General features: G+C 53.2%; 8 protein-coding genes across 8 annotated transcripts; 3 read left to right on the top strand and 5 right to left on the bottom strand.

Annotated features, from left to right (window-relative positions):
* Window positions 1-256: 256 nt before the first annotated feature.
* Window positions 257-1,518, bottom strand: LAESUDRAFT_451844 (cytochrome P450). Its single transcript, XM_040902524.1, has 6 exons — window positions 1,459-1,518; window positions 1,005-1,406; window positions 828-943; window positions 661-778; window positions 593-606; window positions 257-538 (listed from the first exon to the last, which is right to left on the bottom strand). Exons 2-6 carry the CDS (start codon window positions 1,369-1,371, stop codon window positions 350-352), a joined length of 804 nt encoding a protein of 267 aa, XP_040759576.1. The 5' UTR covers window positions 1,372-1,406; window positions 1,459-1,518; the 3' UTR covers window positions 257-349.
* A 2,066-nt stretch (window positions 1,519-3,584) lies between these two features.
* LAESUDRAFT_745291 (uncharacterized protein) lies at window positions 3,585-7,316 on the bottom strand. The gene is made up of 18 exons (XM_040911363.1): window positions 6,666-7,316; window positions 6,158-6,612; window positions 5,843-6,092; window positions 5,690-5,785; window positions 5,557-5,625; window positions 5,434-5,509; window positions 5,261-5,352; window positions 5,085-5,184; window positions 4,904-5,023; window positions 4,778-4,840; window positions 4,664-4,715; window positions 4,543-4,613; window positions 4,341-4,484; window positions 4,240-4,292; window positions 4,172-4,183; window positions 3,998-4,112; window positions 3,883-3,930; window positions 3,585-3,829 (listed from the first exon to the last, which is right to left on the bottom strand). Exons 1-18 carry the CDS (start codon window positions 7,170-7,172, stop codon window positions 3,789-3,791), a joined length of 2,364 nt encoding a protein of 787 aa, XP_040759577.1. The 5' UTR covers window positions 7,173-7,316; the 3' UTR covers window positions 3,585-3,788.
* A 2,107-nt stretch (window positions 7,317-9,423) lies between these two features.
* Window positions 9,424-10,804, top strand: LAESUDRAFT_815712 (S-adenosyl-L-methionine-dependent methyltransferase). The gene is made up of 5 exons (XM_040914715.1): window positions 9,424-9,685; window positions 9,783-9,916; window positions 9,974-10,029; window positions 10,091-10,212; window positions 10,266-10,804. Exons 1-5 carry the CDS (start codon window positions 9,491-9,493, stop codon window positions 10,728-10,730), a joined length of 972 nt encoding a protein of 323 aa, XP_040759578.1. The 5' UTR covers window positions 9,424-9,490; the 3' UTR covers window positions 10,731-10,804.
* A 133-nt stretch (window positions 10,805-10,937) lies between these two features.
* LAESUDRAFT_763429 (LuxS/MPP-like metallohydrolase) lies at window positions 10,938-12,421 on the top strand (the record flags this gene model as incomplete). Its single annotated transcript, XM_040913252.1, has 5 exons — window positions 10,938-11,141; window positions 11,197-11,318; window positions 11,368-12,151; window positions 12,201-12,275; window positions 12,332-12,421. The coding sequence occupies 5 exons, from the start codon at window positions 10,938-10,940 to the stop codon at window positions 12,419-12,421; spliced, it is 1,275 nt and encodes a 424-aa protein (XP_040759579.1).
* Window positions 12,422-12,880: 459 nt separating this feature from the next.
* LAESUDRAFT_739035 (uncharacterized protein) lies at window positions 12,881-16,220 on the bottom strand (the record flags this gene model as incomplete). The annotated part of the gene is made up of 14 exons (XM_040910965.1): window positions 12,881-13,086; window positions 13,129-13,165; window positions 13,190-13,473; window positions 13,510-13,574; window positions 13,605-13,957; window positions 13,985-14,059; window positions 14,087-14,303; window positions 14,337-14,367; window positions 14,389-14,796; window positions 14,861-14,940; window positions 15,437-15,600; window positions 15,711-15,817; window positions 15,897-15,995; window positions 16,121-16,220. 14 exons carry the CDS (start codon window positions 16,218-16,220, stop codon window positions 12,881-12,883), a joined length of 2,226 nt encoding a protein of 741 aa, XP_040759580.1.
* Window positions 16,221-16,807: 587 nt separating this feature from the next.
* Window positions 16,808-17,597, top strand: LAESUDRAFT_452035 (uncharacterized protein). Its single transcript, XM_040902526.1, has 4 exons — window positions 16,808-16,995; window positions 17,055-17,170; window positions 17,224-17,492; window positions 17,543-17,597. Exons 1-3 carry the CDS (start codon window positions 16,848-16,850, stop codon window positions 17,440-17,442), a joined length of 483 nt encoding a protein of 160 aa, XP_040759581.1. The 5' UTR covers window positions 16,808-16,847; the 3' UTR covers window positions 17,443-17,492; window positions 17,543-17,597.
* Window positions 17,598-18,800: 1,203 nt separating this feature from the next.
* On the bottom strand, window positions 18,801-19,379 carry LAESUDRAFT_452028 (uncharacterized protein). Its single transcript, XM_040902525.1, has one exon. It carries the CDS (start codon window positions 19,200-19,202, stop codon window positions 18,912-18,914), a length of 291 nt encoding a protein of 96 aa, XP_040759582.1. The 5' UTR covers window positions 19,203-19,379; the 3' UTR covers window positions 18,801-18,911.
* Window positions 19,380-19,624: 245 nt separating this feature from the next.
* On the bottom strand, window positions 19,625-22,226 carry LAESUDRAFT_745295 (acetylornithine deacetylase). The gene is made up of 2 exons (XM_040911364.1): window positions 21,574-22,226; window positions 19,625-21,522 (listed from the first exon to the last, which is right to left on the bottom strand). Exons 1-2 carry the CDS (start codon window positions 22,153-22,155, stop codon window positions 19,810-19,812), a joined length of 2,295 nt encoding a protein of 764 aa, XP_040759583.1. The 5' UTR covers window positions 22,156-22,226; the 3' UTR covers window positions 19,625-19,809.
* Between the last annotated feature and the right edge of the window lie 33 nt (window positions 22,227-22,259).

Below are 22,259 nucleotides of genomic sequence, written 5' to 3' on the forward strand. Positions count from 1 at the left end.
TCTGCGGTTTTGGAGTCCATATTTACAAACCGCTTCGGATCGAAGGTGTCTGGGTTGGGATAGACTGTCTCATCGCGCATCATAGCCCTTTGGAAAGTCGCGCACGCTGTCATCAGATACATCACACACAAAGTGAGCACTAACCATATGTTCGGCATTACCATCGATCCGCGGGGAAGGTCATAGCCCCGATATTCATCGTCAACCGTCAGAGTGTGCGTAATTCCTTCATCGAAGCGGATTAGGGTGTCAAAAGCGATGGCAAAGCGGCTTCCAGAACGGACCTAGAGGAAGTGGTGGATTCCACCTATGAGGAGCAATGCGACATCAGTTGCGTGGATATCATTCTTTACGCCGTACGCCGTTCGTACCGGTATACCTCCTTGAGGACGCACTCAAGAAAAGGAAGCGAAGAACGGTCTTGAGGCTCTGGTAAGCGCTGGTTCTCAACTACTCCGTCGATTTCCTCCTGTGCCTGCCGGTATACCTCTGGGTGCAACACCATTGCGAGCAGAAAGGAAGAAAGGACAATTGCTGACTATCGACGGACAACTCGGTTATTCACATGTCTTCAAGCTGGAAATGGACTTACGGTGTCAAGGCCAGCTGCGAGCAATACATCAATAATAAAGTTATGTTTAGCACGTATATCCAACAAACCTCCATACAAAACAGCCGCCGTTCCTTTTATCTCTTCCTCATAATCTTCTGGCCAATGTGATCTGTCAGGATCCCGGAGAAGAGATGAAACGAAGGATTTCTGGGCGGTCCCAACTGCCTTCATGCAGGTCAGCACAGTGTGGAACTCCTTCATGGAAACGACTGACCAGTTCGCGTTTCACTTTCTGAAAGGGATCGTCAATGACCTGCCGCAGCTGCTTCCTGAGCTGCAGTGCTCTACGCTTGAACCCGGCTCCCGGCATCCATGTTGGTATGTGCACCACTGTAAGGAGCTATTGAGCGACATGCGCGGTTGTGTAATGTGTGATGTAGGTGCATCTCACATGCAGGGAACAGATCAACCAGAGTAGCTGCCAAAACTCCGGCGGTCGCACTGGTCTCTTCAGTCACCTCTAGCATCTTGCGCAGAGCATTATCCTCCCGTGATTTCAAGCTACATCCATAAGCGGTCTCGAGTATTAGTGCGCCAGTGAACCTATCACGAACGACTGTCATCCAATGACTCCTACAGGCAAACTCAATGCAGGCTATACCGTTTGAAATGCAGCGTGGCCTCTCCGGGATTGCCACATAAGTCCGACAAGAGACAAAAGATCTCTCGCCGCTGCAGAGCGCGAAGGCCTGACATGGCATCAGGATTGCCATATCCAGCTTGGATCCATTGTCTGTGCAGGCGCCAACGCTTGTCATAGGGCAGAAAAACGGTGGCGCGTTCCCAGCCGATTCTGTTCTGAGCTCAGCGGCGAATGTGTCTATATACTAGACAGAGACACCCACAGCTCAGTCATCATCGTAAAGTGAGGCCGTCCCGAGTACTTCGAACCTCTCCTGTCCAGCAATTCTTTCGCCACAGGCAATGAATCCAGGATTAAGACAGGGAAGCCAAGAAAGCGAGCGTATATTATGTCCCCTATACTTTGATCAGGCCGGTCTCGAGAAGACTCAGTGACTTGCAGACCACTCACCGTATAGCTTTGCCCACTCGTGGAACGTCCTGTGCAAATATCCATTTGGCAGTTGGTGCGCGTTCCCTATGATTGGGATACGGCCAGGCCCGGGTGGGAGGTTTCTTACGCGTTCGCGCAGTGCGAGATAATGAAGGAACAACAGCACGACCGCAACAACCAGGCCTATAAGAACAAGTTCAATGGGATCGTGCATCACAGCTTCAGAGAGTGATTGTGCAGAATGGCTGGCAATGGAGGGAACCCCATCTAGCAGGCGGCATTGTAGACCTTTATAGCTATATCGTCCTGGTATCACGCAAACCCCAGGTGTAGAATTGCATCCGCATTGAGCTAGCCTGATAAAGAGTGACATAAGGAATGCTTGTTGCTTGCAAGCCCTTGGCCAAAACCTTGCATGACATACAACCTGTGAAAGTGCTCCGCTAATTAAAGCACTAGGCTGCCGCAAGCACGAAACACGACACCATAATTGGCTGGACAAAAACTTCATCTCATCGATTACGATTGAGTCTTGAGCTTGATCTACATTTCCCGTGAAGAACGGAGCTTTGTTCAAATCCAATCATCGACGATAACGTATGGTACCATGTCGGAACTGCTTCATGCATGCAAAGGATGCCCATCACGCTGTATCGGATTATGCCAAAGCATTGTTGAGGCTGATGCATGTTAAGCGGCGAAGGCTAGTTTGGCTCGGGAAGGACAAATGTCGGATGCATCCTGGCGGCTGATTCGGAACTATTGCTTACGTGCATTCGAACGGAACATTGATTCGAAACAACCATTGCTACGTGGTTCGGGAAGCTGAGAAGCAATCCTGCAGTACGATCAGACTTACTCGAAGGGGAGGCACAAATGCTTGGAAGAGCTGTACATGCGCCACGGGCTATGGCCCCACCCCTGGATCGAGAAAATTCGCCGGCAGTGATCAGAGGGCCACATGAGAACAATCGTGGCACGGCAATCGAGCAGTCCGGCGCGGAACCTAAATGTTATCGTGAGTGTGAAGAAATTCTTCCAGCTGTGAAAAACAATGCCATCATGGCGTAGCAATCATTTTGGACATCACAACTTTGGAAAGATAGCTCATTCTGTGAACATAGATCCTGCGATCTTGCAAGGGCATGCACGAAACACATTACGTATGAAGAATAGAGATCATACTCAAAAAAACGCAGGGAAGGAAGGTTTTAAGGCACAATAACTAAGCTAATGACCATTCTATGGGCCAAGAAGTTGTCGGCTGGCAAGTCCGTACTGGTGTGTTTACTCTGCATGCAGCAGTATGAGCATCTGCTGAGACCCAGATGCGCTGAGTTTGCATCAACTGTGGCAATACGTACCTGAGGGTAGCACGACGAAAGCGCAGGACGCAATCATCTCGTTGTCTTCATCACTATGATCTGGCGACTGCAGAGCACGAGAAAATGAATTTAGAATGACACCAAAGCTTTCGCTTTGACGCCACTCCGCATCCGACTCATGCAGATTGCCACATTTCCAATGTCGCGGTGCCAATTCACGGGCTCTGCGAGTCCAGAAGTGTCGAGAGCACTGCAAGACTAGTTCGAGTCGAGCTGGGACTCGGAGTTCGCGAGCTTGTACGGTACTACTGGCTGGCGGTGGTGGTGACCAGTACTAACGTGACAGTGTGACGACAGTCAGGGTTTTGTTCGGCGCGATTTTGCAGACCACGACTTTGGCGCACTTTTCTACATCAGCTTCAAACCGCGTCGCATGCCTGATTTCAGCCTAGTACGTAGGGCCATCAGAGCCTGAAAACACAGTTGTGCATCACGACTCAAACGACATCTGGCATTCACGAATGTTCTGGGTGATCGTTCAGAGAGTCAGATCAAGTCCGCCACGCCGCTTGCGGCATCGATGAACGAATCGACGATCGATTGACGAAGGGACCTCAGAATTCATCATCTGGTTGCATATCATTTCTTTGGGAAAGGAGCGTGTCCGAGGAGAATAAAAGAATACAGATACGTTAGATACGTTATAATAATACCATGGCCGACGTCCTCGCACTTCGTCTCTGCAACTTTCGCATAGCGCAGCTTCAGCATTTTTGCGATGCCGACTGGCTCCTTGGAAGGGGTCTTCGGATTGGAACTAGCATCATGTCCCATTCTAGCCCCGCACCCGCTCGTGTGGCTCCTGCCAGGGCACACCTTCAACATGACGATCAGCAAGTATGTAACTGATGCAGGGCATGGCAGCCTACGTAAAATATCGAATATTTCCCTCTCAGTTTCCGATGCGATAATAGTGCCTGTCAAAAGGTAGAACACCCTTGGTCAATTGTCTGAATCAAATCACTCTTTGCAGAGACAACCGACCATCGTTCAGTTTCTGCCGTTTGTCACTTGGATTACGGATGACACCCGCATATAGGCCTCGTTGGTTGAGAGAATATCCTATCACGTTCGCCTTCATGCGAAGTGATCTGTTGAACTGATTCGACCCGAGTGCGCTGTCAAGTTCCAGGCAAACGTCATATATTCTGGACTCACAATGTCATCGCCCTGTAAAGCAAATGAGATAAGCTGCTGCTCAACGCCCACCCTTTGATCAAACGTACCGTGTAATATAGCATAGCAGCACCTCTCGACGCGTAGGGAATAGTCAGAAAATCTATGTCTCGAGATGAGCGATAATCTGAAGCCCATCTAAGTTACCTACCGATACGACGTCGAGGACTAGTCAAGTCTCTCCTGCAGAGCCCTCGATATACAAGTTCCAAATCGTCGAAGTTGTCAGGCAGACCCAGATCTTCTGTGATAATGCCACGCTCGTGCAATTCCCGTAGGAGGCGGCGGAGAATACCTTTGCGTCACAAGGTTAGCAAGTCTCGGCCGCGAGCTCGACAAGAGGTGGGTTCTACCTTGGTGAGTCTTTCCGTCACTTGTGGGTCGAGTGATCAGAATGTCGATGTCTCCGCAATCTGCCTTTCCCCTGTGATGCTTCTTCGGTACTCGCAGAGTTGAGACAACGGGCAGTCGTACCTTCTATAACTACCCATAATTTCGATAAATAGGCTGGAGTCGATCTGCAATGCTATGGTGCATGTGAAATATTATCGACTGTTGCATTACGGCACGTAAGCGTTGAGTACTAACCCATTGGTTTGATGATGTTAAAAATATCGGCGGCCTCGCTTCTAGGCATCCTAGAGTTTATTTCTGAACAGAGAATTAAGAAACACTAAGTGAAAGAGCATATCCGATGAGATTGAAGTTACTCACCTTGGTAATATTTCAGGCCGATTTCCTGGGCGGCACTCAGCACGATCCCTCCTTTTCTTGCCCTAACATCATCTAACGTCCGGCAACCTCTAGCATACCACTGGAAGGCGATGTGACGTCCTATCACGCGCAGCACAGCATGAGCCCATGCACACAGAGTCAAAGGAAGATCAGCGCTCACCTACACCGTAGATTCCCTGAAACAAGCTGATCGCCTCCACGTCACTTGTTCTCTCGTGCTCGATACGGCGCAGATCGCCCGTCTCCAGAATTTCTACTATCTGTAACGTGTAGGGTGAGAAGGGAGCGTCAATGCTTGTTCGATCAGAATGCGCTGCTCGAGACGGAATCACTCGCCTTCCTTGCGGTCTTATCTCCTATACCCTTGATTGCTCTAGCCTCCTCGTATGATGTGATCCTAATCTGGCACGAGCGGAGTGCTCGGATGGCTGCACGATCGACCATTCATATGCAATTCGCTGATAAGTGGGACATTTCCATCACACCCCAGATGATGTCGTGCTACGCACCTTTCCCATAGCTGAAGACCCGCCAACGGTCCTCCTCCAATGGCTTGGCCTTGACCAGATCCATCAACTCTTGTAGCTAGGAGGTGTCCATCAACGGTCACTGAATGCAGAGAACATGCTCACCTTATCGATGATATCCTGATTCGCACATCGCACAGCTGGTCCCTCGCCCTTCTTATCGCATAGAAAGCCCTGGAGATATGGGGAAGTTAGGTCCCTGGCCGATCATCACTGGCGAATATATAGAAGAACCTACCCTCTTCTGAGGAACCTCACGGATCGCACCTCGTGGCTGCTTCTCAATTGAATCATCGTCGAGTTCAGAGTCGCCGTCTTCGTTGCCCAGCAGATGCTGTCGAAGAAAGGCATGAGCTTTACGATGCTAGCGAATTCATGATAAGGGATTGACTTCTGTGTCTCGCTCGGCCCGCGCTCGAGCATAGAATTCAGCTAGAGGATCCTCGTCAGGAGGAGGAGAAGGGAGTTCATAATGAATATGTGGTTCGGTTATCGAGGAGGATCCCGCGACGTTCGTGCGGTCTCTTTTTTCTTCGTGATCCGCGACGCCCCGAGTAACGGAGGCTGGAGACCTGAGCTTCTCATCCGAATATTGATATATAACTGATTCCCGCGGCTCATTTTTGTCCTGCGTAAACTCCCTGATATGGCCAAAAAATGAACAATCCAGTCAGCGAGAATATACGGCAATCCGGGGCGCACGCACGATATTCGGCTGAAATCTTCCTCAGCCACAGCCGCCTGCTGGCGTCTGCTCCGTTCACCGCCATCTACCGACCGGCTGGCTCTTACTCGTCCGGCCTGCTCTTTTCGCTGAACCTTGCTCGTCATCTCGCCAAATCCAGCGTCTAGCCTCTCCTTGAACGACGCATGCATGATCTCGTAGTCCATCCACACTTCATCCACCTTGGAACCCTCGCCGACATCGGACTCCCCAGCTCTGTCCTTCCCCTTGTCACCAGCAGGACCCCGTCTGATCCGCGAAAGACCAGATGCTACCCAGCTCCATTTCACCGTGGGTATGTTGTTCGGGATCTCAGCTAGCGACTTCAACCCCAACACGCGAAGAAGAGGCCGCTTCTGTGGCTGGTTGCTGGTGACGATATGTGTCACCTGGGCTGGGTCATACGTCGGTATCAGAGCACCGCCATGCTTGACAATCTGCGGGTGGCATGATGTGAGAGGCGGCGAATCGAGAAGGGAAATGGACTCGCTATCTCCATTCGCTTCCTAGTCTCTTCGCTCGCATATTTCATATCCCCTCCATAATAATAAATCCTCTTTCCTTTCAAAAATGGAGTGGACGAGACTCTCAATCTCGCTTCGGCGTCAGCAAGCGCAGATAGGAGCCTCTGCGCATAATCAAGCGGGGTAATTAATTCTTTCTTAGCCTTACCCTTCTTCGTCGACCATGCTTGATCATTTTTCGACTGTGCTGCTGATCGCGCTAGAACAACGCGTGTTGACGGCAACTTCTCACCGGCGGCGCTGGCGGAGTGAGGCGGGGTGGTCACTGTACTACTGTCTGCTGCATGGCGCTGGGCAGCGTGTGTCTCAGGAAGTATCACGACTTTGTTTGGACGGCCCGGACCACTGGAACTTGCGTGTTTAGGAGTCCTTGTATTCGCCATTGCTTGAACCTTCCTCTCTTGTTGCACGACCGCCGAATCATCGACGGGATCATCAGCCTTAACGACCATCCTGCTGCGAGATGTCGACATGGGAAGCTGACGAGACTCAGGCACAGTATTGTCAGCTGATAATTCGGCGTTCTTGTTGTCTAGCTGAGATAACGAAGAACCCGCAGAAGCAGATAGCGCGTTTTCGTCTTGCGCAACTTGCCTGGTCTCGATGGAATGACAACCTGTTTTCGTATGCTCGGCATGGGATTGTTCGTCTGCAGGCCCATTCGTACCGAACGGCTGGATCGCGTCTAGTCTGCCCTCTGATCTTTCGACATATATCGGTGGTGCGTACCCGGGGTAGTTCCTGTGGACAATGCGCATTGGGTAGGGGCCGGCACATGCACCTAAAGCTTCACGACTGACCGTGACTCGTGTCCTATGGAAGCATCGGGGATGCCGGCCGTGTGGTCAATTGCATCCGACAAGTCTCCCGACCTGTCGCGTATCCGCTTCCCCTTGTTAATATTATCTTCACGTTGTTCCACGGTTACTTCCGGCGATTTGTGCTTTCTATTGGTTGTGCATGTTCACGGACCAGCTTGTCGCAGACAGGAGCGGTTTAACTTACCGTGCACTTGTGTCACAAAAAGACTCTTCGTCAACATCATCGTTCCAGTCTAGTTCAGGTATCAGTGCTAGTTGCCACTTAACAGGTATTTCTCTCCTACTCATGCTAGGTTCCGGGGCTTCTGGGCCGTCGGATGCGACAAATGCTGTGTTGTGCTGTTGGCATGAGGATCCTCCGGAACGTGCACTTCTCTGAACGATTGTAAAAAGTACGATAGAATATGCCATGGTGGCGTTACCTTTTTCGTCGCTGTACCATACGCTTGACGTATTCATCGAGGCCTTCCTCTGGCAAGTTCAGATGCTCTTGCTGGTCCGCTATATAGGCTTCGAGGTCAGCCATAAGGTCGCAGCGAAACGTCTCGCAAAGTCTGGATGTAGTGTGGCAGTGGCCACCGATATGGTTTTTCGTAAACGCCGTTATGTACCTATATGTGGGTAGCGCTCAGAAAGGCGCTTGATTCCCACGGTATGGCGGCCTGAAGATGCCCCGCAAGCAGCGACTCGCTTGCTTGTCGACCACAGAAAATTTTTTTCGAGGCGGGCATGAAATCTTGACAGTCATACCAGTGTTCTGACAGTTTGTTGCAATGTTCTACGACTTCTAGCGCGCTGCTCAGACTATTCGGTGATTTCATATGACTCGCTATGTCCGCATTAAACTATCTTAGACCGATCCTATTTCGCGTAGGAACTTCTGATGCATTTTCGCGGCAACGTTTCCTAAAGAACGACTGGACTTGAACAGTCTCAGGCTTCACGATACTCCGATACTCCGCGCAATCTGGCCTGATTTGGTCTAGAATAAGTCCATCTCCTCAGACTTTCCTGTCGCGTCCGGTCCCTCATTTCGCTCGCGATTTATCTGATCTGGTCATCATTCAAAGAATGGACTCCGGCCTCAGTCAGCGAATGGTTATCATAGAGGATTGGTGTGGTTGGGCAACTCCGCCACACAGAGGTAGGACCCACAGACACAAACTAATGCTAAACAATTTCGAGTCAAGTGACCGTTTGTGTTCTGGCCGGCTCCAGACCAATTGGTGCTATACATGCCCTCAGTTGATCATCTTCATTCTCGGGACGCCGACAGTCACGCACATCCCCCACCTCGAGCGGTATCTTCCATGCCTCTCCTAGTAGTTCTCCCATGATGATACCTTTCGGAATGGATCGAGGGAACGCTTTGCAATCTCCCCCAAGCCCTCTCCGACTCGCGTGATGCGTGTCTGGCCCACACGATATTCGCGGACTTTGCATCGCCATGCGCATGACTGTACGGTGAACAGTTCGGGTCAGTGCATGAAACGCATGTTTTAGTTCCGCGGCAAGCCCAAGTGCCTAGCTGATCTGAAAAGGCGCGTTTGCTCAAATGCGGCTCGATGGTGCCCTGCTCTGGTTATGTGCCTCGGCCGGCTATGCTTACTTGTGTCACGGTGGTGATCAGAGGCATATGGAGTAACGCCCCTCGTCGTGTCCCCGCGTCGTGTCATGCACTAGTATCGCGGACCGCAAATATGATTCCTGATCGCGTCAAGACACCACCGGGCTCACGGTCGGTCCCCTAACCACCCCCCCTTGATCAGTCGCGCTCGTTCTGGCAACGGTGAGCCGCTGAGTCGCTGAGTTAACGTCGCCGCTCGCAATCGTCGGAGTTGGTATGTAGCTGCTTTACTTGCCTATAATTGAACAACTTCGCCCTCGCTCCTGGCCTTCGCATCCTCGGCCCACTGCTCTCGTGCCTTTCTGTTAAGCTGTGCTTCTCCGTGCCCATCGACTGTGCTCAGATGCCACACGGCCACGACGATGACCACCCTAATGGTCAAGTGCCGGAGGACGACAGCAGGTCTGACGCATCTTCAGACCTCGAAGAACTGTATCCCCACGAATTCCCCAGATACTTCGTTGAACGGGACGGTCGACTCTTCCATTCTCATGTTAGCTCGCCGTATCCTTTGCCGGTTGATGCGTACGAGCAACATGTACGTACATTTCCAAGCACTAGTCCCCATTCAGGCTGCTTCATTGTTGCATTTCCTTGTGCCCAAAGAGACAACAGACTGATAAAAGTTTGTTTAGAGACAAAACAGGCAGCATTACCTCTTGCGGCAAGTTGTGGAAGCGAACTACGCAAATCTTGTTCGCCATGCTCTCCGGAACCTTCCCGGCGAACAACGACACGTCGTGGATTTGTGTACAGGGACAGGTAAATGGTGAGTGTGCAATTCGGCTGTAGGCAGCGCAGCTTCGCTCACATCTCACCCGCCCAGGGTCATGGACCTTGCCGCCGATTATCCGCACGCAAGAATTGATGGCCTAGACATCGGTATGCATTTATCGCAATTGACGCCCTTATGTCATGTTCCTCACGACAATTCAATACATAGTTCCCATTCAGACAAGGCATCCATTGAAGAATGTGTTCTTCGAGATGCACGACGTGACCGAGCGCTTCCGCTACGGTGATAGGACGATAGACTTCGTTCACGCCAGGGACATCTCATACGCGGTTGGTTGATCTCGAAGTTTCCTAACTTCGATTGCTCAATCCCTTTAACTTAGGTTCGAACTAGCGACTTCCCTGCACTCATTCGCGAAGTCGCGCGGATTCTCCGTCCAGGAGGTCTCTTCATGTCAGGAGAATGGGAGTCTGATCCCATCATGTCTAATGGGCAGCACCTCGACACGGCCGCTCCGGACACCTTCGTGTTCTTCCGCGAAGTGAAGAACGCTCTGCGCACGTGCGGCTTGGCCTCTGCCGCGGACGGCATTCCCCAATGGCTCCGTGCGTCGGGTTTCCGAGACCTTGCGATACACCAGTTTAGGATGACCAACGACGAGCAAACCGGCAGAAGGTTCGTGATGATTGTCACCACCTATGCCGAGTCCATGCAGTTGTGGCTCGTCAAGGGGGGCCACCTCAGCCATGCACGAGCTCGAGAACTGGTACGTGGGATGTTGCGGGAGGTCGACTCCCTCCCAGGTATCGTATTTACATACCGTGTCGTGCACGCGCGTGCGATTTAAACGCAGTATCACCTGTTGTATCTTGTTCATTTAACGTTGTGGCCTCTTGTTGACTTCAATTTGCATAAATAGTTAGCCAGAAAATCGGAAATTCGTGATTGGTCGACTCTGAGCGCTAAGTGTTCGGCTGAATCCGGAGACTGTCATGTTGTGCGCGTCGGCGAAACGACCTCCTCCTCCATCCTCGTCTAAGTCACTGTTTTCTCTATGCTCGCTGCCAGGACGTCGGCTGCACGTCGTGCGTCGCGTATCGCGCGCAATTTCGCTACCGTTATTGACGCTGCCGGCGTGAAGGTCGCAGCGGTCGACAATGGCGAAGCAACGTCCGCCGTGACCTTCCTGGTCAAGGCGGGAAGCAGATTCGAGAGCAAGCCGGGTGTCGCTCACGCGTTGAAAGGTTTTGCTTTCAAAGTACGTGTCAGAGGGCTTGTATTTCCCTGCAGCCGCTCAACGTAAACGCCGCTAGAGCACGGACAAACGTTCATTCCTGGGCACCATTCGTGAGGCGGAGTTGTATGGCGGCGTGTTGTCGACGAGCTTGACGAGGGAGCACTTGGCCGTCAGCGCGGAGTTCTTGCGCGGAGATGAGTGAGCCCAGATGCTCTGTGCGTGCGACACGCTTCTCAGATTCCCACAGGTCGTTCTTCGTGGACGTGCTCTCCTCCTTCCTCACCTCTGCCAAGTTCACCCGACACGAACTCGAAGAGTACGTCGCACCTCTATGCGAGGCCGAGTCGACGACGGCCTTCACGAACCCTGCCAATCGTGCACTCGACCTCGCGCATCTGCTTGCATTCCGCTCTGGTCTCGGCTCCTCGCCGTTCACGTCGCCCGGCACGCACGTCTCTGTCGACGACGTGCACGCGTACGCGAAATCTGTTTTCACGACTAGTAACATCGCCATACTCGGTTCTGGTATCGATGCGTCCGTCCTGGAGAAGCTCGTTGGACAGTCCCTCAGCGGTGCCCTCACAGCTTCCTCTGCACCGACCAGCAGCCCGAGCGCATACTTCGGCGGCGAGACGCGCATCGAGGCCCATGGTGCCCCCGAGACGGTCTTCATTGGCTTCGGCACTTCTGGAGCGCCTGCAGCTGAGCTCGCAGTCCTGGCAGCACACCTTGACCCTGTGCCGTCCCTGAAGTGGGGCCAGAGCACTTCCCCTGTCGCCAGCGCCATTCCCGTAGGTGCATCTGTGAAGTCAGTGTATCTTCCATACTCGGATGCCTCCTTGTTCGGTCTGCTTGTCCAGGCGGAGACTGCGGACGGGGTCAAGGCGGCAGGGAAGGCGGCGGTTGCAGCGCTCAAGGCGGCTGCAGATCTCAAGAGTGAGGAACTGCAGAAGGCTGTTGCGAAAGCTAAGTTCACGGCTGCAAGCTTCCTGGACAGTCGTGATGGTCTCATCTCCTCGATGGGTATCCACGTATGCACTCTTCCTTTCTTCCTCTGCAGTGGTTGACAGCCTGCTTTAGGCTCTCGGCTCGCCAGCTACACTCGATAGCACTCTCTCGAGCCTGGATAAGGTCGATGCTTCGGCGTACTCTAAGGTACGTTTTCGTATCACGTCATCCCACATTGGATGTCGGCTAACGATGTCTTTCAGGCTGCATCTTCCCTCATCAAGGCCAAGCCCACGTATGTCGCGGTTGGTGACATCAAGACTCTGCCTTACGCGGATGAACTCGGGCTTTGAGCATCAAAAATAGACAGAGCGTTATGACAACTTGCAGACATTTCTAATTGAGGCCTGGAGGGCATGTTCTCGTCGATGGAACAACCCGACCATCTTCATTTTTTGAGTTGGCTAAGGCTTCAGGACTGATTGCGAGAATGCTGCCATCAAGAACACACCTACGCATCTTCACAGACGAGTGGTCTTTATCAGTGACAGACGAGTTGCTTCAGGTAATATACAAATGATCTAAGCGGAAGCAAGGAATATACAAGAACAGAAACGAGAATAATAGCGATTACAGAAGAATTACATAGCAGAGAAAAGCGAGTACGTGTGAGAAGAGGCGAGGCACATAAATGTGAGCAACCAAAGAAAGCAAACATAACAAAAGCTGAGGATGACAACGGACTGGTCATTTTTTTCTGCAACACGTCAACACCACTGTGGAACCGGTTCCCAAACGGCGGCCGCATCTGTTCATCTCGTGTCATCTGAGATGATGTTGCCAATGCTGAGAGGATTCTTCTTCCCTCCGGCAGTGCTTCTATCGCCGGATTGAGGGGGAGGCGAAACTTGGCTCCCGCGGAGCGGCGCAAGCTGGATCCTATGCACGTCTCGCCCGCCGGTGGCGCTACCAGCATAAGACCCATAGGCGTCGTTTTGCATCATCACGCCTTGTCCGCCTACCGCCCATGAATTTGTGTTTTGCGCGTAGCCCCACGAACCATCTGCGCTTGTGGGATTCGTTCCGCTGGAGCTTGCCTGAGCACTCGTGCCGCCACTCACAGCGCTCGATAGACTCCCACCACCACCGCCACTGCCAGGCACCGGCGGATAGGTGCTATATCCTGATTGATGCTGGTGAGGCGGCGTGCTAAGCTGATACTGCCCACGCGATCCCGTCTGGCTCGCGCTGGACGCCTGGCTCTGACTGCTCTGTTGATGAGCCTGCGTGGAATGCCCGTATTGCGCGTAGGGAGAGGGAGGCGGAGGCGCGTAATGGTGATGAGTTGCCGCACTAGGCGCGGAGACCGGCGGCGGAGCAGAACCGTATCCAGCCGGAGTGTAGCCTCGAGAGCTCACCGAAGCAGTCTGGACGGGGGCACTGGCGCTGCTGTTCTGCGAGCGGGTGTCTGCAGCGTGGCCAGTGTGGCTTGGAGCGGGATGGTTGCTATAATCATAAGAGACGCTTGGAGCAGACGTTGGCGGCGAAGGCGGCGCCGATGCTGCGCCGTACCCAGGATGGTGATATACATGGTGCGAATGGTGGCTAGGCGGTGGGGGCGGAAGTACCTGATGCTGCGGTTGGACCTGGTGCTGTGACTGGTGCTGCGCCGGCGGTTGCTGATGGTGAGGCGGTGGGGCGTGCTCGTAATAGGCGTATGGCTGCGGTGCGTATGCGGGATATTCCCCGTAGCGAGGCGGCGGTGGTGCGTGGTGCGCGTGCGGGTGGTGTGATGGCGGGGGCGGCACGCCATAGGGCTGATGGTGCGCGTACGGATCATACCATGGTTGGCCGGGCGCAGACGCCGGTGGGTACGAGTATGGATGGTGCTGAGAGACCGGCGGCGGGGGCGGGACGTGCGCGTATGGATGCGGCGGGGGCGGCGCTGAGTAATGATGCACGGGCGGTGGCGGCGCGTGTTGGGCGTGGTGCTCCGCGTAGGGATAGGAGGCGGGCACAGACCCTGGGGCGGGCGGAGGCGCGGACAACTGAGCAGGAGCTGGAGCGTATCGCTGCTCATACGAAGGCGGCGGGGGAGCAGAGTGAGGGGCAGGTGCAGAAGCGTAATGATGTTCTCCAGGACTAGTGGGAGGCGGGGCTGGCTGGGCGACGGGAGGAGGCGGAGCAGTCAGCGCAGGGTCGATGGGACCCCACCCTGCGCTGGAAGGGCCCGCGCTGACGGGGCTCGTCTGAGTGCCGTCCGTATACCCTCCGCTCATACTGCCGCTTGCACTTGCACCTGTGTTGACCGTCATACTACTATCGTCCGCTCTTATGCGCTTCGTGCCCCTCTCGCTCGTGCTGTCCCGCCTGTTACTGCTGCTCCCGCTATCTCTTCGTCCTGACATTCTCCGGGGCTCCTCTCTCGGGCTGTCCTTTTCACTTTCGGCGACTCTTGATCTCTCAGCGTGAGGAGACTCGGTCAAGTGTGGACCGTCAAGAATCCTGTGGCTACCCTCATCCTGACCCCGTTCCTCGTCAGCTTCCGAGTCATCCAGGCGCACTGGTACCGGACCAAATGCGCCACTTTGCGGGGGTCCTGGAATTGGTATCGGAATGGGTGTGGGCGCTTCATTGCCCGGAAGGGGGCGCTTGCGTACGCGGATGTCCTTGCGGATGCGAATCTTGATTCCCTGATCAGCCAACGAGCACGATAGAGGCGTCGATTCTGTTTGAACGCGCGAGATATCGATGAGATTCAGGTTGCGTCGGGACACGACGCTGCGACTTACCTTCCATTCCGGGGAACTTCTTTGCTGTATACACGTAGAACGGAGCCGAGAAGATTGACTTGCAGTGGTATACGCTCGACCTGTTTCATTCCATGTGAGTCTATCTGGAACAAGATATGCAGACCTGCAAGTACGCGTGTTGCCTGGCAGGCATACCCATGTATGTCGCACACAGCGTACGCGTCAAACGGTGGGTATCCTGTACATTGGCCATCATGAGCCAAGAATGGGACTGAGCGAATGACCCAGTAGCCACTACATAGACCCCCACCATTGTGGGAATGGAGCACAGAAGGTCCGAGTACCCGGTAACGACAGAGATATGATCGCAGATCTAGCATCCGAAGATTGAACATCACGAGCTGTGTGTGCAGTGAGTGTTGCTCAGCCTCTCTCAGCAACGTTGCAGACATCGACTGGGTAAAGATAAAGCAAGAGATGCACCCGCCAAGTCTGATGCACAGATCCCCGCTAGATCTGCCATGACCCAACAAAACGGACGCAAGTCGGATCCCAGATCTACGCCACATCGTATGCACGCGTCTCTCTCCAGATCGAGACCTATGGGACACTCACCCTACCACTTCGAACAGGCTCAGCTTCAGTCGGTAACTCCCCTCTGTCCGCACGCTTAGATCAGGGAAGACAAAGAACCCCGCATCTGCTCCGCCAGCTTCGGTATCCTTGAGGTGATATAAAGAAGACACGACGGAGCCAGTTGTGCATCGTGTCTTGCCGTCCTATTCATTCAAAAGCGCATATATGCGGATGATTGATATAGTTCGGCGATGAATAGAAAATAGGGCGAGTTTTGTGTCAGGCGGGGAACGTCACGAAGCAACAAACATACCTTGAGCCAATGTAGTTCCACATCCTCGTCCGGTTTTGCAAGAGTCGCGAACATAAAATAGTACGGATTTTGTAGAAAACTTTGTGATGCCAGTGATGCGGCAACATCTGCAGTTGTGGAAGGTCATAGAAGGCCATGGAATGCGCTCAGTCCAGCAATGCGTAAATGTACAAAATAGTCGCTTACCTGGTGAGTCCGCGCGCGAATCATTGGAATGCCTTCGCTGAGATGGATCGATCACTCGGAGCTGAACAATTGGGGGAGGGTCGATGGGCCGTCGATCGGCTAAACGAAATGATCGTCAGGATTGCCCATCTCATGCTATCGGTAGAGTGGAAGTGTGGTATAGTAACGAATGATGATTTTGATAACGTGGTGGGATGGAAAGAATGGGCATGAGAGGAATAAACCTTTACCGCCTACGCCACACATGCGTGCCTGTTTGGGTTCCTGGCGAACCGTTAATTCGTACTCTCTTGAATGGTTTCGGGCCACGTTGTAGAGCAACATTCAAGAATCCGGAAGCATCCCAAGAACGTTAAACGAGGGTAGATGGGCGAAGAATAGGGTATATAACCGAGGAGAAAGTAGCAATCAGTCAGCATTTGATCAGAGCATCGAGAACATGAGCAAAGTGGCGAAGAGACAACACGGGGCGAAGAAGACACGCGAGAGACTCAGAGATCTCTGGAACAAATGAAGAGGAAAGACTCGAACGCTGCCCCAGTCGACGCGTTACTTACAATCGCTCTCTCTCATACGTCGAGTGCACTGGTAGCTGCGCATGAATGAACTGCTGTTCTTCCTCCATTACTTTCGTGGGCTGGGCAGCGTCGTGGAAGAAAATCAGAGAGAGAGAGACGGGCTTGTGTCGTCGAGCAGGCAGCCGGGCACCGTCAGGGAGAACGTGCAGGTCGAGAGAGCCGAGGGCCTCTCATTTAGCGCACACTTCAATAGCCCGTGCACCGTTTTGGATAACTTTCCCACCCCTCACTGGCCGGAACCAATGAATGGGCCCCCCGCTTCCCGGGTCGATCGCCGATCGGCTGTATCCGAGTCCGTGGGCACCCGCCGTGGTCCCGGTTTCCCTCGAATCTCCCGTTTACTCCACGCGAGCTAATTAATGTAGGCCACCGCATGTATCGCCTCAGCTATTCACTTTCAAGTAGTCTACTCTACATTCTGATCTTCTGGAGATCTCGACCGCGCAGCCCTAAAACAGCACTTCATGCATCGTGTTTGAAACTTTCTCCGCGTCTTGGATTCCGTAAGGGCGCACATCACGGCAACTGTCATCTAGACTACCGCACGGTAGTAGTTTTCTCACTGCATGGCCTCTGGCAGGACAATTTTACGAATTATGGCGATCTTCGCACGGCGTCTCTGGCCAGTCGTGTACTGCTCCAGCACCGATGTCAATCTTTTTTGGCCCGCATCATGAGCTCAATAACGAGCTAGTGGTAAGTACCTGAACTCCCGGCCTATGCCAATGCCCGTAATCATTTGTATCCAGGGCACCATGCAGGATCAGAAGCCTGCCAGCATCTTGCGGCGAGCCGCTGCAGCTCTTCTATTACACGTTCGCTATTTGCATCCGGACCTTCTATTCATCGTACAGCCTCGTTGGCAAATGGGTCGTTTTTCAAACACGATTCTCCACGGAGCTGAAGCCCTTTGCGGGGAAGTCGTACCAAGTCGTCGGGTGCCGCTGGTCAGGCCAACGGTGGGATAGGCTGCGCTGTCGCGCCAAAGTTTCAACATTCTGCCACAATAAATGAACGTGTTGTCTTCATTGAGTAAATCTATGCTTAGATGACGAATTTGATCTTCAGTGTTTTGAAGAGCGGTACTTTCTCATTTCAAGGATATCTGTGTGCCGCACACGCCCCTACCGTGACAAAATCAAAAGCAGTCGTTCATTTACTAGACTGGACGACACATCTTTGCCGAGCTTATGGGTTGAGCTTTGTCATTTGGGACGTTTCGTGCAGTGAGTTCTCTCGCACTCCTGGAAGAAACGGCGCGAGGTATTTAGTGACTTCGCGAGGTTCATGCCATCCTGCTTGACTTCTCGCGAGGGTCGGACGGCCTCCGGCCATTCTGGATGTGGCCAGTCGGGTTCTGCAAGTATTCATTCATTACATGATAACGTAATGGAGTATGGTGCCACTTGAGCAATGCTGCCATTGCCGTAAACCAATTTTGCTCCGGTGCGTGCTTTTGCCTATTTCCATCGTGTCTATTCTCAGCAGACGTATTGACCGAAAGGGCAGCGCATATACCCGTGTGAGGCTACACCACACTCGTGCCTGTAGGTATGCGGATGATCTGTTGAAGAGACACGACGGATCTCGCGTACATCCCGAGATGGTTCACAGGCGTACGTGCGATGATTTCTCAAAAAGTTGCGACATGCAGTTCTGATCTCAATGAATCCGGCAACTTGTATTCCTCAACCCCAGCATGCGTCTCGACCGGAAGCTTCAATGACAGGAAGGGTCTCGGCTAGTGCGAACCTACCCGCTCCGTCAAGGTTCATCGCCGTTGACCCGGCCCTGCGTGGTATCGTAGTGGATACAGAGCGAAAGTATGTCATCAACTTGCGACCCGGACCTGGGCCTCGGTGCCCATTCATTCATCTCCATTGGTACGTGTTCACATTCTGTTGGTTGCTGAGTTGTCATACGTAAATCTCATTGTCATACTTCCGCCATGCGACACCCCCAATCGAGCGCATCTCGTCACACCTCTGCTCTTCTTCAGAGTCTGGAACGCGCCCATAGGCAAGTAAATGAGACTAATTCAGGCTCGACTGTCGCCAAGCGATCACACGGTAAGGATATCTGGTGCCAGTTCCTGGGATCGTGTTGCCTTGCGGAGATGAATAGCATCGCTCTAACGCCCGAGGACCCTGACCCGGGAGCCGCTTATGGACGGAGCCAGCTTCCCGCCCCGAATCGCTGGCAATGCTACATTTAATACGGCTCCCTGCCAGTCTGGACTAATCGCCTCGTTGACAGGGGCCGCAAAGAGTCCGGCGCCGCATAATACGCTGTGTTGATGCAAAGTTATCCCGTTGTTACTATAGCCGCCGCTCCACAACTTGCCGTAATTCGCAAGATATTAGAAACCCTGCGGGCGGAATAAGATGGTCAACTGAGCCCACACATCTCAAATATTGCTCGAAGGTCGCCACAGTCACTACAGGCTGCGTCTACATCTGGTGATTTTCACTTGCCAACTGTTTGACATTTGAAACTTAGTTTCATCAGCGTTCTTTTTTGACTGATTTGAAGTGCACATGCCAATAAATGCGCAACAAAACCCGGAGAAACGTCTAAAATGAGTAGTAGGTCGCGGGACTTTCTCGAGCTTGCAATCTTTTTTTGGTGATGGCAAGGCAATAAAAGCATGATGAGGCAGATTTGAGTTTTCCTTGCGTTGCACGTGTTTTCGGAAGCATCCTGTTCGGAAGTACGCCGTACATCTCATCTCATACTCCAGTCACAAACCATGCATATGGCATATCCATTGTCATTGGGCATGCATGAACCCACCTTGGTCTAGGCTGCGAGGACAAGCTGTCGCAACCGAGCTCATGCTTGACACATATTCTCAACTTGTCGAGGATTTATCTCACCAAAGAATAGAGAAAATATACAAATAAGCCTTCTAACCTCGATGATAATGTTGCTTGCTCTTCATATCATGAGCTGAAAGGCACGCCTTCACTTCTTCTTCCGTGACTGTGCGCCACCGACGCGTGACGAGACGCGTCTGAGCGCGTCGAATCATTCACACCATCACCATCACCATCAGCCTGTTCCCTCCCCCCTCGCCCCCATGCACAAAATCACGAACTAATCTGCTAAATGCGCGTGAAAGGTCCTCAATCACATCAACCGCTGAAAATTCGCGCGCTTTCAAAACGGCAACCATGTTGTAATCTCTGTCCGGTATTACAGAGGCACTAATGAATTTCTATTGTCATGCAACCCCGCTGATTTATGACCAATTCGTATCTTCTCATGATGCCCAAACAATTGGCGACATGTATCCAGGAACATTCGATGACTATATGCGCGGAGTTTGTGCAAGCTCAATCACAAAACTCGATGGCTACGCGAGTGAGAATCTCAGTCACCCTCGCGATGCTATCCACTGTTGCCCACTCCTCCGACGAATGCGCCCCTCCTCCTTGCACACCAAACAGAAGCGAAGGGATACCATTGTCCGCCAAAAGTGCGCTGTCTGCCCAGAACGATGCGCCAGCAAGTTTCACCTCTTCCCCCAAGACCTCGCGTGCATGTCTAGCAACCAAGTTCGCAAATGGATGTCCCTTCTCGATCTCGAACGGTGGTCTGAAAATTCCCATGTGAAGCTCAGACTTGAAGTCGGGCGCCTCTCGCGCGAGCTTGTCGAGAAGAGCATGTAGTTCCAGCTCCACTAACTGCGGCGTCTCGCCAGGTACCGTTCTCCGCTCGACAGATACCGTGCATCGCGCCGGATAGGACGACAACTCTTCTCCGCCTTTGATGAGACTGCAGTGTACTGTGCCCGTTCCCAGAATAAGATGCCTCGCTGCACCCTCTACTCGGCTTGCCAGTAGGTCCTCACCATATTTTTCAAAGGCAACGAGGAAGTCGCCCGCTTTGGCGATTGCATCTACAGCGAGGTCTGGACGCGACCCATGGCCAGCTTTACCGATGATGTCTACGTTCGCCCAAACGAAGCCCTTGTGGCACAGCTGTAGCTCAAGACTCGTCGGCTCGCTGACGACGGCGGCATCTGCGCGCCAGCCAGCTGCAAGCAGCTCCTCTATGCCGAGACTCATATTCTCCTCGTCAGCAACAAGAGCAAGGATAATATCGCCCTTCAACTGCTGCGTCTCGCGCGCTTGATAGGCAGCAATGAGCGAGGCTGCGACCCCTGCTTTCATGTCGAACGATCCCCGACCGTGCACGGCACCGTCCTTGATCTCGCCACTCAGCGGATTCCCGAGATATCCGGCCGTTGTCACCGTATCGATGTGCCCGTTGAACATCAGCGCCTTGCCTCCCCCACTCCCTCTTGCCACGCCCACGACGCTTGGACGACCAGGACGGGATTCTAGCCTGTGTACCTCGAATTCGTGATGCATGAGCCAGCCCATGAGGTATTCGGCGATGATTGCTTCGCCCGTTCCAGCGTGCCTGCTCAAATCTGGGTTCGACGAGTCGATGCCAGTGAGGATTTGGGTGAGCGCAATTGGATCCGTCGTCGTAGTGTCAAGAGGAAGAGCGTAGTCGTGCGGACCCTCGGTGGCAAGAAGGGCAACGACGCTGTCATCGTGCAGTATGTCCACTTCGGACTGAGCAGCTAGGAGACGCAGGGCAGCCAATGGTGCGGCACCGCACGGGCCGACGTCGACACCCGCCGCGTGCAGCTCTTGCACTGCTCGATGGACCTCGATGTCCGGCACGGATACGCATACGTCAACGCCTTCCCGGAGAATTGGCCACGCAAGCGAAGAAACCGTCCCGCAGTGAAGACCCGCCATGATCGTGGAGGCCGTATCAATCTCAGCAGGAGCGGATGCGCTAGAAGCACAATTCAGGAGGCCTTTCTTGAGACATGCTGCTGTGTCTGGTTCAACCGTCACGATTCTCGTGTTGCCGCCGCAGCCCATCCGCTTTGCATAAGTGACCACAGCCTGTGCCAGCGATCCGACGCCGACTGGAACGATCACGATGTCCGCGTGCTTGCCTCCCGTTGACGCGAGTACTTGCCTCTCAAGCTCTACCATCAAGGTCGTGTACCCCTCTACGATCCACTAGTATGGTATGGATAAGTGCACGACTCATTGCTCCCGATTCAGACTTGCCTTTGGGATCTCCTCGTAGCCTTTGAATGCTGTGTCCTCGACCAAGATTCCTCCCTCCACATCTTTGGAGGCTATGCTGGCCTCCTGCACTGCTGCATCGTAGTCTCCAGGCGTTTCGACTATTTCCGCGCCCTCTCCTGCGATAAGCACCTTGGTGGTACTGAGCATACCTCGAGGAACGAAGATCTTGCAGCCTATTCCCAGCAGCCTCGCCATCCTCGCCACGGCTCGACCATGGTTGCCCTGCGTCGCAGCAAACAACGCGATGCCCTTCCCTTTCACTTCTCTGGCGAGGTCCTCAATGTACGGACCGACGTCAAGTTTGAGGTACCGTTTTATCGCGCAGTAGGCCGCCCATGACGCGCCGAGGATCTTGAACGCAGGTAATCCCAATCGCGAGGATTCGTCCTTCAAGAATAGCCGCTTGACGTGCAGGTCGTGTGCAATGGACGGAAGCTCGATCAATGGAGTCGCGCCGTAACCCGGTAGACTTTGATGGAAAGCGAGCACGTCAGAACCTGGCAACAGGGAAGATGGCGTCGCGTATTCGAGAGCGCGACGGTTATGATAGATGCGAGCCATGATTCCAGCACGCTGTGAGTTGTGCCTCCTCTATCAAGCATCATGCCTCAAGATACATGGCCAGATGACGGGCCGACGGCCTAAAAGTTGGCTCGCCACTCGCC

The sequence above is a fragment of the Laetiporus sulphureus genome, assembly GCF_001632365.1.
Source record: "Laetiporus sulphureus 93-53 unplaced genomic scaffold LAESUscaffold_55, whole genome shotgun sequence".
NCBI lineage: Eukaryota > Fungi > Basidiomycota > Agaricomycetes > Polyporales > Laetiporaceae > Laetiporus > Laetiporus sulphureus.